General features: G+C 35.9%; 1 protein-coding gene across 1 annotated transcript in view; it reads left to right on the top strand.

Moving 5' to 3' along the window:
* Positions 1-17,519, top strand: part of LOC145678427 (semaphorin-1A-like) — a gene marked incomplete in the record, with an annotated part of 854,086 nt that overhangs the window by 592,615 nt on the left and 243,952 nt on the right. Inside the window, 1 exon segment of the mRNA XM_081748545.1 lies at positions 6,440-6,547. Coding sequence (XP_081604671.1) covers positions 6,440-6,547 — 108 coding nt within the window.

Below are 17,519 nucleotides of genomic sequence, written 5' to 3'. Positions count from 1 at the left end.
ATATGTAGAATATGTATGCAGGATATGTAAATCCAATAACGCATGTAATATATACATTCAATTTCCCATTAATGAGATGCACGCAAAATTTAATGATATTCATAACCTATAAAGGAATAAATGTACATACATGAATAAAATATCTATCAAAACATATTAATAATATCGTATTACGCTCGGTGTTTACCCAATAATATTCATAATAATTACATGATATGCTAAATGAATGCTAATTAATCAGCAATTAATTTATTCTCAAATTATCATCAATTAACATATTGATAGGGAAATGTGCATTCATCTGCATTTTGATATGCAGATGAAGGTGAGGGTACTCGGCCTTCTACAAAATGTGGCAACGTAGCACTCCGTATAAACTGCGATAGCGAAGGGCGTATAGCAGAGAAAATCATAATGTCATATTTGTCATTGTTTATCTTTCAAAACTAATCGAAACAGTTTGGTTGAAAAAGTTATTTTAAGATCTTTCTAAAAGTTTTTTTTTCAGATTGATAATACATCGCAGCAATTCAGAGATAGTGGTGTCTCACTTTTGGCTGAATAACAAGAAAGTTACTAAGTGTTGAGTAATGAAATTTTCAGAACTTACAGGTAATAGATGCACCTATATATCGTGCACAGGAAATTATTTCACGTGATCTCGTTTCCGAGATATAGTCCTGTAAATATTAATCTACCAGTAAAGTACTATAAAATACGCACTTTTTCATTAATTTCTATTTTTTTCTTACTACACACTACAAAGAAAATTTTTATGTCGTAAGTATTGAAAAGAGAACATTCCAACAATTCTAACGATGTACGACAATGCAATATAAGTTTTGAGTGAATGTCACGGCAGCACCGCGAAGTCAGGGGCCTATCTTTATGAAATGGATAGTAGAACACATCTATAATGATGCCTTACTAAACGACACACAGTGGCTAAAGACACGTAACTATTAAAACATTACGAGTGATAAGACACATTACTAATAAAAAGAAGCAGTTTTTTTGTTATTTTTTTAAAGCTTGCTATCATTTGTTTATGTAAAATTATAAATGTGAGAACCATTTATAATGAACAAGCTTTTAAATTGTTTTAAAAAATATTTTGTGCATGCTTTTACATACTTGTGGGTTAATTTTTCCATACCACCTATGCAAAATTCATTAGACTTTCGAACATTATGAAGACCTTGTTTTAACGGCTTTATGAACGGCTTCTGTGGTATACAAAATATTAGCATAAACTTATATTTTATTTACTCTTATAAGTAATATTAGCGTTAGAGAGAATACTAAGTCTTTACAATTTATTAACTTTATTGAATTGCAATTTTCATCATATATCACTGTTCGTAGGTACGCATTTATTTGAAATCCACCGACTTTAGTCTCCGTTTTTTTTTTATTCACTCGGGCGATAATGATTAATCTAGTCTTCTGTGCCTGTGTGAAAGTAATCACTTTTAGAGGTTCAGGCTTAATGAAAACTCAAGAAGATGCATAGATTTTTTTTTTTTTTTTGTCTTAGGGGTATGGTGTATGAAGTAGGACCCTGCATTGTACGATGACAGCCAGTGATGGATTTTCCTGTTGAACAACTTTTCGTCATCCAATCAGCAACCAGAGGAAGAAGGAGAAGAGCGTGTTATTGTCTTCTCAATATATACTTTCATCAAAGTCTTTAAAAGAACCAGTCTCGCGTCTGAATCGGGAATTTCCCAATCTTTTCTCCTCTTTCTTTTGAATTCCCTTCTATCTTTGCCTAATGTGGAACTTGTGCACTGATAATTAAAACTTTTTTCAGTCACATTCTACGTAGAACCACCTTTTGCACGTAGTAGCATTTGCTTAGCATTTAAATGACACTTGATCCAGAACATCGCGATAATAATAATAATATAATACGTAATAACAACAATACTAATGAAAACTTATGTCTAAATGTTGCGTGTTCGTTTTAGCAGTGATGAACATGATGTTAACACCCAAGACAAACACTTTTCCATTTCGGTGAAGGCAAAGACTACGTGGGGTAAATGTGCCAGTCCTCGACCACCTAACTCATTTTCGTATGGTCCTTACTCGTTCACTAAATGAAATAACTTAGAAGGATGCAACTAGCTCATATGTATTCCTAAAGCTATATTTTATCCAAAACTGAGGTAACTTATACCATTTATGTAATATTAGTAGAAGAAACACCAGTGACTTTTTTTTTAAGTGTTCGACCATTTTTCGTTAATGTTTGACCGCATACTGTTTTGTCATCGACCACTACTAGGTTCATGTGTTTTTAATTACAGTATGAAGGCTAAAGCAGAAAATTACCTAACTGATAACATCTGTAGAGGTTACATCGGTATCACTTCGCAGATATCACGCTTAGTTTTTCAGGTTTCACTTCGTAGTTTCGCACAATAGTCGCTGAGAATAAGTAATTTTGTGATATATTTGTCAAGAAATGAACCCTGATATTCATTTAAGATTAAGTGGAATGCAGCACTAAACAGGCTTCATTTTCTCGGATAGAATGTTAAACATTAAGCCCCGTGACAATAGATGCCTGGGCCCAACCTAGCCACTCCATAAACTTTGTCGGTCGTTTTGATTCCACATAAGAAAGGAAAACCTTATTGGCAGTATTTCCACATGTTTTCTCTAGTTATACATAACCTAAACTTTTCTAGTTTTTTTTTTGTTTATGTTAAAGACGAATAAAGAAGTTCGTGAAAATGAATAATGTATATAGTACAGTAATGTACGATGTAATAAATCGCGGGAAAGCGGCCGCGGTGGCTCAGTTGGTAGAGCGTTCACCTATAGTTCATCGGGTTGCGAGTTCAAACCCTGCTCACGCCAAGTGAACTTTGTGATGGGCATATACCGTGTGCGTGGGTTTCCTCGGGGTTCTCCTATTTCCTCCCACTTTCTTGTTTCCACCATTTCATTCATTTGTCATCATCAGCGTCGGACGTAAAGCTCAAAGATTTCATTTCATTTTTCAAATCATGAGAAGCGAAGTGAACCACTAAACTCACCCAAGGCTGATCTTCATCCAAGATTGTAATTATATATGTGGTAAAACTGTAAAAATGCCCTATATTATGGTATTCTTCCTAAAAACCTAATGATTCATTCCAATAGGAAGTTGTCCCAATTAGACCAACTGAAAAGAGCCCCCGACAAAGTGTCTGGAAATAATTAACAAAGTCATAAGAGCACATCAGGATAACACGAGACTATTTTCCTCTAACGACAAGACAAAACCGTTACAACTTAGCTAAGTATTTCTGATTCATCAGCCTTATTTACCAGCAACTGATTACACCGTAGACTTTCCATTTATTTCTTTTCCTACAAAATTTTCTTATTCGTAATGGAAGAAATTCAATCCTGTCAAAGAATGCAAACAGCTGAAACCTTTTTTTTTTTTTTTTTTTACTTTAAAAGGTCAAAGATTTTTTTAAAAATTGCTTCGAAGATAGCAAGATGTAATGGAGGAAAACGACAATGGAGACAGAGGTAAAAATGAAAACTGTGTACTCTTCTTGGACATCCGACGAATACGAGTTGAGTTGATTTTAGTTTAGCGTCCCTTTCAGCAACGAGGCTATATCAGACGTGGACCTACTGATTAACGTGGAATCCCAACCACATAAGCTCCCGCCGAGATCCGACGAATACAAATAACTAGTAAATCATCAAAGATTATGATCCTCTTTGCATGTTGGAATCAGGAGATCAGTGTTAAATAACTTAAGACAGGACAATATTTCCAATATGTATTTCCAAATTTCCGTTACTACCTATGGAAAAGTTAAAGAGGGGAAACATGAAATCAAGAAATCAGAGAATTAATGAATGTTAAAGCTTTCGTAACACCAATTTGAGCGGAATTAAAAAAAAAAAAAAAGTTCTGGCTTCATTAAATACGTTGAAGCATGGGTACATACAAAGTAAACGTCTCTTTCTCCCGAAGAGTTAGTCTTGTTCTAGGTTAAAGTGCGTGAATTCAGTATTGCTTTGTATTTTTATATACAGTACTTATAAACAGTAGAGTACGGAAGGGGGGGAGGTTCAGGATTTTAATTTCGCCTTGAAGAAGATAACTATAATACTAAAAAACATTTACGACATTAAGATATCTATACAAACACCTGAAATGGTATAAACTTGGGCATTTGATCCCCCCTCACTATTTGATTATGTGTACACCACTACTTGTAAACGTAAACTTCGCAGTCTATACATGTATCACATTCGAAAATTCACTCTATTAAAAAGGTCTTCGCTCAATAAAATATTGTAATTTAGTTCTCATAGTTTTGTTTTGATTTAAATGTAATTCTTTAATATTCATATTGGCTTATAGTTCGTGTGTTTCACCTTTCTTTTTATATATACTGTATATATTACATGATGTACGCAAAACCGAAGCATATCGGTATTTGCTCCCTGAATGCTTTCTTGCTTTGCTTTTTGTATAAGACGAATGCATTACATTCCTTCAGGTCTTTTATGACTAGGGGAAGATACAAGAATTGGCCATCCTTTTGCCCTTTTCTCATCTTTGGCCTGCCCTTCACGGCTTTTTCATTCTTTCCATATATGTGTGCGTGTGTCTGCGCTTTTTAGATATACACAAAAAAGGGTAGAATGGAGAAGGGAGTACACGTATCGACGAAAAGTAAAATGGATTTCTTATCTCCATCCGGGCGCAAGAGGAGTTTCGAAGGTGAAGTGACGGGGAGATACAAGGGATCTTTATGAAGGCAGAGAAGGTGAAATGACAGGAAGACATTCGAAATTTAAATCAAGACCTTGCCCTCCTTTCTTTCTTTCTTTATATATTTTTCGTCTTCATCTACGTTTATGCCATCTGCTGTACAATAGAGTTTCCAAGCGACAGTATATTGCACCATGTACAGAAGAAACTACACACGAGACGATCCATTTGTGCATGTATGTGTGTCTAGTTTCATAGAAAAGCAAGGAAAAAATATTGAAGATACGAAACACTGATGCGAAAGCAAAATATTGGACAATCGAGTAGAATTAGATGTGATGTTATGTCAAGAACAGGACTTCAATAAAGTATGAAGAAGCATTTTGTCGTATTAAAGAAAATGGATTATCCTGAGTCCCCTATTCTCCCAACATAATAATTTTTAACCATTTATCAATTATCTCAAACGTTTTCTACAATTTAGAAATTACAGATGCTTAACAATTTACAATTTAGTATCCATATACTTTTTTTTCTGTTAGAATTATTTTTAATGAAACGGCTCTAGTTTCCAATTACAGTTATTCTGTGCTAGTATATCAATTCATATACGAGTATTTGTTCCTTATATGTAAATTCTTCCTTTTTTCCTTCCTAAAAATCGTAAAATCTTCCTTTTTTCTCTCTGAGAAATCTGGCAGCCCTAGTTGTTTGTGAAGTATATGTGTAGCAAGCCACTTAGATTGAAGCTGAATTTTGACATTGTTGTATCCTATTTTACAGTCATTATCTAGCATTGGTTAGAATTAGAATCTAGTAATGATTATTGAGATTGCCTCTTTCACTTTTCTTTCCATTCATTAATTCAGTCTGCCTGTTTAATTGAAAACACATTCAGTATTGTATTTATTAGATTTCTTAATAAGTTGAGGGAGTCTTTGTGGCAAGTCAGGGTCTTTATACAGTTAACGAAATCGCAGTTGGCAGAGGAATGCCACACTATTTTTCACTACGAGAAAGAGGGCAACAGAGAATTAGGACTAATGAATTTGGTCATTCATAATACACTTATGTATCCAGATGTTCTGCTCATTATCAATTGATATTAAATAATCTATTCCCGAAAGGGCAGTAAAGCATAACATTTTCATTGGTATGTAATAAATTTTAATGCATCTTAAGAAATGTTTTCAGCACAATTTCGGGATTTATGCAAACGAACGTTCTAGTGAGTGTGTTCTATAGGTTTGTGTTCTCTACAGTATGTAACTCTATTCGTATGAAAACTAATTATGAATTCTTAACATAACATCACATCTAATTCTACTCGATTATCCAATATTTTGCTTTCGCATGAGTGTTTTGTATCTTCAATATTTTTCCTTGCTTTTCTCTTAACAAGACACACACACATGCACGAATGGATCGTCTGGTGTGTAGCTTCTTCTGTACGATAATTTTAGAATGATAAATCAAAAGAAACTAATAACCTTATCTGTGCTCCTTTAATATTTTAACAACTTTATCAAGACCTACAGTTAAGTCTAGTACAGAGGAGAGAAGGAAATGTGGGTTCGACGATTTATCATTAGCATGAGACACGTTATGTACTTTTGTATTATATTTTTAAGTGCAACATGTGCTTTATAATATCACGTGTATTCTATATGGTACAATGCAGTAATTTCACTTATTTATTTCCAGGATGACTGCCAGAATTACGTTAGGATATTAGCGAAGATTGCAGATGACAAAATCCTAATCTGTGGAACAAATGCGTACAAACCCTATTGCAGACATTACCAGTATCGGGTAAGTCAAGAGTTATTTATATCAGTGCTTTGTAAATACGTATTGGAAAACGGATTGTTTTCATCGTTCAGTAAGTGGTTGAAGGGCTCTGAAGCCTATACGGTGTGGAGTAATAGATAAACTTGTGATAGTGAGAAGTATCTGTGTGTGTAATGTGAGCACGAAACCTGGGAAGAGAAAGCGGCGAAATCAAATCAGATCAGAAATAGTGCAAAAACTGCCCAAAACTGATTTGATTTTAAAAACGCAAACCATTTGCAAAATTTCTATAATGAGGACTAAATTAACGTTTGAAATTTAAACATTACCATCGTAAGTGAAAGAATAAAAATAATAGCATACTTAACTAAAATGTATCTTAATATATAATTTAGACAAATTTACATAGTTATCTAACTAATGGAATCTTCAAGTAACGGATATACTTCTCAAGCTAGAAAGATGCCAGATTTTACAAATAATGTTCAAGTGCCAAATATTATTGATAGTGACTGTTTTCCGGTGCTTCTAAAATCTGTTAATACATTCTTGTTTCCATTGTGGAAAGTACTATATAAATGCAAGAGTCCTAGCATAAGATGTTAGTAAGAAACATCAGGTAACGAATGATTATGATATTTGCTCTGATATCAGTAATAATAGCTACCTTCAAGCCGAGTTCCCGGGTCGAGCTCAAAGATGTCTGTTTCTAGTCGAATCGAGTTTCAAAGAAAACTCGCTCGTCCCCATCCCTACGAATAACCCAGTATGGCATTTTTATCAATGTTACATTATATGAAAATGTTCATACATCAAGTAAAAATTTGTCCTTGCATTTACATAAAGCGATTCAGAACTTGCAATACTACTACTACTACTACTACTACTACTACTACTACTACTACTACTACTACTACTACTACTACTACTACTACTAATAATAATAATAATAATAATAATTATTATTATTATTATTATTATTATTATAGCAGTAAGTAGTACTAGTAGTACGGAAAATTGAAGTTATAATTTTTTTCACATATTTAAAGTTTCGGACCTAAAAGTAACGCGTTACTTACGCGTTACTTTCGAAGTAAAGTAACAGTTACTTTTTTGGGGCAAGCAACGCGTTACTTACGCGTTACATTTTAAGAGAAAGTAAAGTAACTAGTAACTCGTTACATTTTTACAAGTAACTTACCCAACACTGGCGATAAGTCATATTTCTTACCCATCTTACTTCTTTACAGTCCATATGTAACAACAAAATCAAACAAAATCAACGCTGCACAACAATATAGCCACTTGCCACTGCCCAAATAATGAGAAAGCAAAGAACAATCGCAAAATACTACAGGGTGCGGCACGTAAAACCGGCCCGTAAAGTGAACACATAAAATGAAATGTAATGTATTGAATATGATTAACTACAACACATAAATGAAATGTAATGTATTGAATATGACTACTCACCTTCACAGCAGCCTTCACAGCAGGTGCTGAAAGTGTCCTCCGCCCACTTCAACACACATGTGAGCACGATTGGGGAGATTCATATATACCCTTGTCAGTTCTTGTGTTGTAATGCTATTGGTGACATTCTGGATCCTGGTCTTGAGTTCTTCAATTGTGTGTGGATTTGTTTTGTATACTCTTCCCTTTAACAGTCCCCATAAGTAAAAGTCACACGTGGACAAGTCTGGTGACCGAGGAGGCCACAAGCCTTCACTGATTGTCCTCTCTGGTGTAAACATCTCATGCACAAGGGACAATGATGCAGCTGATGTGTGGCATGTTGCACCGTCCTGCTGAAAGTAACATAACTGACGCTCCTCTTCGGTCAAGTGTGTACAAAACTCCTCCAGGATTCCCATATACACGTCACTGTTCACTGTCGTCTCAAAGAATATGGGCCCAATAACGCGTGTGGCGGAAATGGCACAACAAACACCAATCTTCTCATCATGCAAGGGTACCTGGTGGATTGCGTGTGGATTTTCTGTCGACCAATACCGGTTGTTTTGGGAATTTACGTACCCAGACAGGTGGAACCACGCCTCGTCACTCATGATGAGCATTAGTGGATCCAAGAAACCACTGACAACATTGCTCAACAGCCATGAACAGAAACGCACCGTTTTTTGCAGGTCAGACTCCTTCAGTTCTTGCACAACACTTATCCGGTACGGTTTTAACTTCAGTCCCCTTAAAACACGTCTGCAACTTCTCTCACTCGCATGAACCTGTTGACTCAATCTCCTGGTTGACTTTCGAGGACTTCTTGTCATTATCTCCTCCACCTGCATCTTTAATTCAGGTGTGCAGACAGATGGTCGTCTGTTCCTGGGAGCATTTTGAACCGATCATGTACACCGCCATTTTTTAATCAATTCCTGAATGGTGCTTTTTGCTGGCACAGAACGTCCTGGAAATTTCTCCCGAAACAAATTCTTTGTTTTCACAAAAGATCCAGTGAGAATGAACCCTTCAACAATGGCAACACGCTCGGGTATCGAATACGGCATTATCACACACTGACACTCACCCGGCTTAACACAACGAGGCCTTTTTCTCAACTGGTTTCGACAAGTTTCACTGGCTGCGGCTGCACGTGACTGCTGCAGGTCACGTAAGTCGACCCGACCTCGACACGCCATCTCTTGGTAGGAAGGTAGATTATTTAAGTGTTGCCAAAAACACAATATACCAGAATATTACGACGGGCCGGTTTTACGTGCCGCACCCTGTATTTACATGGGTCTACACATCACAAATGCAATGCAGAATTCTCACAATAACTTGCGAGGCGCTCTCAGTGCCATCTGGCTAGAGTATTACTGATACGCAAACAATTGGTAAGTGCAGATGTACACTAAACGTATCACAGATAACGCAAATGAATTATCCCACTCTTCGTTTCCTTCTAGCAGGCTGCAACTATGGTTTTCTGCGTAAGTTACCTTGGGATTTTTTTTCTTTACAGAGTGTATTTTCCATTTGTTGCTTAAGTGGTCCCAAACAATTAGATAATGTTAAGAATCTGACTTCTTGGTGAAGCAACGAGTTCGCGTGCGGTGCAATATCGGCCATAATGCCTTAACCCTACCTTCAACCAAGGACCAGAAATCTCAATTAAACCAGAATGTTTCCAATTGCAAGATTGTAGAGAATGAGCTTGCAGATTGTGGTATCCGTAGAGCAGTTCGTCTTTTATTTTCTGATATGGTTGCGGTCCCGGATACCTCTGTGTTGGAGACCTTGTTGGAGAAACATCCAGTCCATCCTGGCAATTTTATTTCGCTGAATCTTTCTGATGATCAACACATTTTTTCAAGGAGTTTCAACTATCAATGTTCAAAATGCAATTAACTCCTTTTTGTCAGGCATCATGGGAGGTCTAGATGGGTTTTGTTCTCCAATTCTTGACGGCCTTCTTTCTTGTCAAATACTGGAATCGAAGGAGAAAAATCTTCTAAAGTCCTGTTAATGATATATTTATTTAACCATTTGTAGAAAAGTGCTTATGGAAGTTCGCCTGTTGTTTTACGATGCCAAACTTACAGCTCTGACAAAGAAGGATGGTGGTATTCGGTCTATAGCAGTTGGGAATGTTTGGCACAAAACATCGGCAAACATTTTATGCTTTAGAATACGTGAGTCGGTTAAGAACTTTTTATTTCACATCAGCTTGGTGTTCGTATTCCTAATGGTGCCGATGCAGCTTTCATGCAACACGAATTTATTTTACTTCTACTGTTCTTAAGGCGGTCGTAAAACGAGATTTTCGTAATGCTTTCGTGAGCTCTGTCAAGATACCATGCTTACCGCAGTGCTGAATGATTCTCTTTCAATTGATCCGTATGTTCACCAATGCTATGCTCAACCCACTGATATGTTTTGAGGTGAAAACACTATTTATTCTCAGAGAGGTATACAACAACCAGAGCCGTAGCTAGAGATTTCGGCGCCCCCTATACTCCCCTTACCAGTCATTATATATATAAGAAAAGCAGCATTTTTTATGCTACGCTGAATTTTTATTATTTTTTTTTTATTAATCTTCTTTGAAGACCATTGCAGCAACCAAAAATGATCATTATGTATCCTTTTTCAAATAAGAGCTGTTTTCAAGTCTTATTTTGGACTTTCTGTTAAACTTGACAAAACTACCTTTGGTTGTATACAGATTCACTAGGAGAACAGTTATGGAAAGTTACTACTATTTACAGCGTTTCATACTATCGATAAGAAATGAAATTTCAATACATTAAAAACTATGTGCTTTTAAATTGTTCGAAATGGGTGACAGTATTAATTTCCAGTAATAATTTAAAATTTTAAATTTTATTCTGTATGTGATCATATCAATCATCATCATCATCATAGGTATTCTGCCCTTACTGGTAGGTCACTAGCAGCAGCTGAGAAGCTTCCATGCTCCACGGTCCTCCGCTAACCTCTTCGTCTTCACGTATGATCTTTCTGTTTTTATATCATCCATTAATTGTAGTCTCCTTCGCCCTGCCTCTCTTTCCCGCCACCATACCCTCTATGACGTCCCTCATGATACAATTTCTTCTTAGGCAATGTCCCAACCAGTTTCTCTTCCTCTTCTTAACAATATCTAAAAGTGTTCTTTTCCCCCCACCATTTCTAACACCCACTCATTCGTTTTCCGCTCGACCCAACTAATTTTTTCCATCGTTCTCCACGCCCACATTTCGAATGCTTCCAGTCGTTTTTCATCACTTTTACGTAATATCCACGTTTCCGCCCCATACAGTACAACATTCCACACGAAGTATTTTATGAGTCTTTTTCTCAAATCTCTATTCAAGGTCCCACAAAACAGACTTTTCTTCCTCCTAAAGGCTTCTTCGCCATTCCTATCCTTGCTTTTATTTCACGTTCGCACTTCACTACTACCCAGATATAGAAAACTTTTCATTTGTTTTATTTGCTCATCTCCCACTTTTATATTTGACACAGACCTCTTCCTTCCAATTACCATAGCTTTTGTCTTTCTAACATTTATTTTCATCCCATATTCTTCAAAGCCCATCCTCAGGTTTTGTAACATTTTATTGATTTCCTTTTCAGATTCTGCAACAAGCGCCATATCGTCTGCAAATCTTACGCATCTAATAATTCTACCTCCTACCGAAATGCCGTCATCATCATGTAAACTCTTTTTCACTACCTCTTCTAGATAGACATTAAATAGTGTTGGCGAGAGGCAGCATCCTTGTCGAACTCCCCTCTAAGAACTGCACTCTCTTCCGTCAGTTCTTCCCCTATCCTAACACTTACTTGTTGGTTCATGTATAAGTTTGTTATGAGTCTTCGATCTTTCCATTCCAACCCTATCTTCTTTAGAACTCCCAACAACAATTCCCAATTCACGCGGTCAAAAGCCTTTTCTAAATCGATAAATACAACATGCACCTCTTTCCCTTTTTCTATAAATCTTTCACCGATCGCCCTTAATAATCCAATAGCATCTATTGTGCCCTTACCTCTTCTGAACCCAAACTGCTCCTCCTCAACTTCTTCATTTGTTTTTCCATATAACCTTCTGTTCAGTATTCGGAGCAAAATTTTAGCTGCATGAGATATGAGACTAATAGTTCTATAATCCTCACATCTCTTTGGGTTCGATTTCTTAGCCATCGGTATCATGATCGTCTTCAGGAAGTCTTTTAGCCATTCTCCTGTTTCATATATTTCATTGCATAGTCGGAACAATTCTTTCTTTCCCTTGTCTCCTATATTTTTAATGAATTCGATTGGTATATTATCTATCATATCAATAACATTTTAATTTCGATATTTTTACGATAAGAAATATTTTGTGAAATGTAATGGAAATTCAGAAGGAGCCTTCTTTGTGAATTTCTAAATATTGATCGAAGGAGGTGAAGAATATGTTCAATGTTTGTACTTAAAATCCAAAATTTCCAGTCCAAGTTTGGCTACTACATATGTCTGAAATTATAGTAATTACTTGATTTCTTAATGAATGAAAGTTCCTAATTTAAGATACTTATTATTAATCAACATATTAAAATACACTAACACGCATGCGTAATTGTAATAGGAGGGATGCATGCGTAATTGTAATAGGAGATTTTCAAGATAGTTGTGGGAGAAGAACAAAAAGATAGTGTCGTGCCAAATATGGTTTAGGCGAAAGAAATGAAAGGGGAGAGGTACTGATCAACTTCTGAGAACAGGATTCACTAGTAATTGAGAACACTTGGTTCAGTCAGCACACGGGAAGAAGATACACATGGGAATCCTCAATAGACGTCCGAAAATTCAGGCTAACTATGCTATGATTCAGGACAGGTATCGGAATAGCTTGAAAAACCCAAAGACCCTCTCCGAGATCGACATTTTCTTTGATCATAACCTTGTGCTGGTGGAAGTGGATATTCAGCTGAAAAGTGTAGGCAGAAGAAAAGTAGGAAAGAACATATTGAATATTGTAAAGTTGAAAAACGAGGAAGTAAGAAATCTTTTTGTTGAAAAATTCAAAGAAAAGTACTCAAACGAGAAAAGGAAAGGTGAAGGCAGTAGCAGAAGGTGGGAACGTATTAAACTTTGCATACAGCAGGCTGTAGAAGAAGTAGTAGGTTACCGCGAACACAAACTGCTAAGAAACCATGTGTAACAGAACAGATGTTGCAGAAAATGAGGGATAGGAAGATTGGAAATAGGTTGATACAGAAGAGGGCAGAAAGATGTACAGAAAGTTAAACAGCGAGTTACGAAGGTTAACAGACAGAGCAAGGGAAACGTTTTACAAAGGAAAATGCGAAAACATAGAAGAATTAGAAAGAGTTGAGAAATTATGAGGAAATGCACAAGAAAGTGAAATCTATAGAACTTCGGAGCAAATCAAGAGGCATTACAATGGCAGTAGAAAATAAGAATTCGAAGATTGTCTGCGAGAGAAGTGAAGTCTTAGGAAGATGGAAAGAATTAGGAAAGACCATGTGGCCAAGATGTTTTGGTAGAATATGAAGTAGGCGAGGATCACAAAGGGTGTCATATTCTTCGGGGTGAGTTTGAAAAAGCTATATCCGAGACTAAGAATGGAAAAGCAAACGGAGTAGATAATATACCAATCGAATTCATTAGGAATATGGGAGATAAGGGCAAAAAGGAATTGCTCCAACTCTGCAACTAAATATATGGAAACAGGAAAGTGTATAAAAGACATCTTGAAGACGATCATGATACCGATTCTAAGAAATGGAACCGTATATCCGATGCAACAAAAATTTTGCTTAGAATACCGAGCAGATGGTTGTATGGAAGAACAAATGAAAAAGTTGAGAAGGAACAATTCGGATTCAGGAGAATAGATAAGATTATTAAGAATGGTAGGTGAAAGGTTTATAGAAAAAGGGAAAGCGATGTCTGTTGTATTTATTGAACTGAAAAAAGCCTTTGATCGCGCAAATTGGGAATTCTAAAGAAGGTTAGTTTAGAATGAAAAGATCGAAGACTGATTAAAAACTTACATATGAACCAACAAGTAAATGTTCGAATAGAGGAGGGAATGAGAGAGGAAAGTGCAATTGGAAGGTGAGTTCGACAGGGAAGTTATCTCTTGTCAACAATATTTAGTATCTATCTAGAAGAGATAGTGAGAAAGAGTAGATAATGAAGACAGCATTTCTGTAGGAGGTAGAATGATGAAGTGTATACGGTTTGCAGATGATGTGAACTTGTGGTGGAATCAGAAAAGAAAGTCGATAAGATGTTAGTAAACTAGAGTAAGGAGTGTGAAGAACAGAAGATGAAAATTAATGATAGAACGACAAAAGCCATAGTGATTGCAACGAAACGGTCGGTGTCAAATATAGAAGCAGAAGGGGAGAAAATAGAACAGGTGAGTAGTTTTCGATACTTGGGTAGTATTATTAGTGATGATATGAAATTCGAACGTGAAATAAAAGGAAGGATAAGAGTGGCGAAAGAAGCCATTAGGAGGAAGAAAAATTTGTTTTGAAGGACCTTGAATATGAAGTTGAGTAAAAGATTCGTAAAGTGCTTCGTGTGGACTAGTGTAGTATGTGGGTAAAAAACATGCACATTACGCAAAAATAATGGAAAAGAACAGAAAGCATTCCAAATGTGAGTGTGAAGAAGAATGAAGAAGATTAGCTAGGTCGAGCGGAAAACGAATTAGAGTGTGTTAGAAATGGTGGGGGATAAAAGAACAGTTTTAGACATTATTAAGAAGAGGAAGAGAAACTGATTAGGAAAACTATCATGAGGGAGTGCTAGAGAGTATGCTGGCTTGAAAGATAGAAAGGGGGCGAAGGAGGCTATAATTGATGGACGATATCAAAACAGTAAAATCGTACGTGAAAACGAAGAGATTAGCGGAAGACCATGGAGTATGGAAGCTTCTCGGATGCAGTAAGTGCCTTGTAATAATGGCAGAATACGTATGATGATTATGATGTCATAATTGCTTGGCACCCAAATTTATTCACTGTATGAAAGTTTTGAAAACAACTCGTAGTTCATATACTAGCGTTTTGTAAATACAATCTGGCTTACTTTTTACATTTTTGATATTCTTCGTTGTCTTGACGTTATTTACTAATATTCAAAATAACTATGTGGGGGTGAGCTTAGTAAATATCGTGTTTATTTTAGTTAATTTTGAGTTGCATTCAAGTAATTCGAAACGGTGATACACGTCATACATATTTCCTGAGAAACAGACCAAAACGATGGAAATTTACAATTATTTTGATGATAATAGTAACTGGACTTAGTATTTGTTCAGCTATTATTCAGTATAATTACGATAGGAAAGGATTTTTGTTGGTTGTATAACGTTGAAAAATAGTTTGTAGAGTAGTAGAAGTAACACAAGTAGATACAGGCACATTTTCAGGACACACACACACACACACTGTATATAGCATTTCACTCTCATGCACACCCACATCACATGGAAAACGTAGGGAAGAAAGAGAAGTGCTGCAGAAAAGCTTTTGTGCTGGTTTGGGAGAACGGTGGCTTATGTGGGATGAGGAAATGGGTTACAAAGGAATGAGCTGAGATACGGGTTGGATTTCTCCCTTTTAATTCCCACAGCTACCTTCTGTGCTCCCTGTGCACTTTACATGAGTGGTTGATTTTGGTTTCGTTCTGGTTGAGGTTTCGTTTCCCGTTTATTTCGCTACATGTTTGCGTGCGTGAACTTTCTAATTGTCTGGGAGTGGACAAGGGGTAAGGCAAGCAAAGTTGAAAAGTGTGAAAAGGCATATGTCAAGAGGGAACATGTAATCTCTTTATCTTAAATCAAGAAATCATTTTCTTCCCCCTGTACAAACTTTGCGAGAATACTTTTCTATGCTATAGTTTTCCCAGTTTCTTCTCAAGTGTGTTTTGACAGTAGTACCAGTATATTTTAATAATAATAATAATAATAATAATAATAATAATAATAATAATAATAATAATAATATTTAGAGGACACTTTAAAACAATGTGAACCCAAATAATATATTAAATATTATTTTTGTTCTGCACTCATAAGCAAAATCAGAATGTTTGTAGTAATTAAACCATATCTATATCCAGTGGCGTACACTGAACCTCGCCAAGGAGGGGAACTGAACTTCCTACTCAAGTTCATATAATTTCATGTGTTTGTATAGTACCTTAGTATGGTAAATATTTATTTTTTTCTTTATATTTTGCTCAAAAGATGAAAACGACTTAACATTCTCTTACGTACGTCACTGTCTGTACCAAATACATGGAGTTATTAGGTGACAAGACATGCAGTCTAGACTAATCAGATCTAAATACGTTTAGTACTTACGACATTTGTGGTATTTTGAAATTATTAAATCAAGGGTTCTATGATAACTTTGATAAAAGTTATTCAGTTCTAAAGTAATAGTATCTATATCTTCTTTCACTGTTTTTCTGTAATCTCCAGTATTTGGGATTAAAATCAATCAAAAATGAGCGGTAAATTTAGTTTCGTAATGGATTACTCTCCACCTCCCCCATCCCCTCGATTACAAATATGATCCACGATGCCTTTCTTAAAAATATTAATTTTTCATGGAATATGGCGCATACTTTATTGAAGCTTCACAATCCCTCCCATTACCTGGATTTAATTTAAAATCAATTGAAAGCAAGTGAGTTTTTCTTGTCGAGAGTTCAGTAAGTGCGTGGTAACTGAGTTACTTTATATAGGATGTTTTAAAACAACACCGACAACGTTTGGGAGGTGATTGCTGACACCAAGATAAGACAAAAAGCATAGATCAATCTGGGTGGACAAATGCTTTCTTTCGCAGTTATAGGCTGCCGAAAACATGAAAAAATGAAATGGAAAAGTTCATAGCTCCAATATTAATGGGACCTACCGTAGTCGGGTCAAGACTTCACTTAAGAACTAATATGTAACTTATCAAATTATCAATGCTTCAGAATCCTGCGGTACTTCCGCAACAATTTTTGTAGAGGGAATTGATGAGTACTTCAAATTATATGCCCGTAGCCAAATTCCCTATATAAAAATTGTTGCGTGAGTACCACAGTATTCTGAAACAAGTAGTTTTGGATAGTGCACATATTAATTCCTAAGTGAAGTCTTGACTAGACTACGTTACGTCCCATACTATTGAAGCTATGGACCCTTAAGTTCGTTTTTTCATGTTTTCGGCAGCCTGTAACTTCGAAAAGAAGCATTTGTGGATCCAGGTTGGTCTATACTTTTTGTCTTGGTGTCAGGAATCACCTCTCAAACGTTGTCGGTGTTGTTTTGAAACATACACTATATATATATATATATATATATATATATATATATATATATATATATATATATATATATATATAGATAGATATATATTACAGGGAGGATGAAGATAAAGGAACTCGTTTACTCTCAATTGATTTTAAATTAAATCCAGGTAGTGGAAATGATTGTGAAGCTTCAATA

This window comes from Thermobia domestica, chromosome 2 (assembly GCF_964235325.1).
Source record: "Thermobia domestica chromosome 2, izTheDome1.hap1.1, whole genome shotgun sequence".
Taxonomy (NCBI): Eukaryota; Metazoa; Arthropoda; class Insecta; order Zygentoma; family Lepismatidae; genus Thermobia; species Thermobia domestica.
This window is presented reverse-complemented; position numbering and strand designations above follow the sequence as displayed.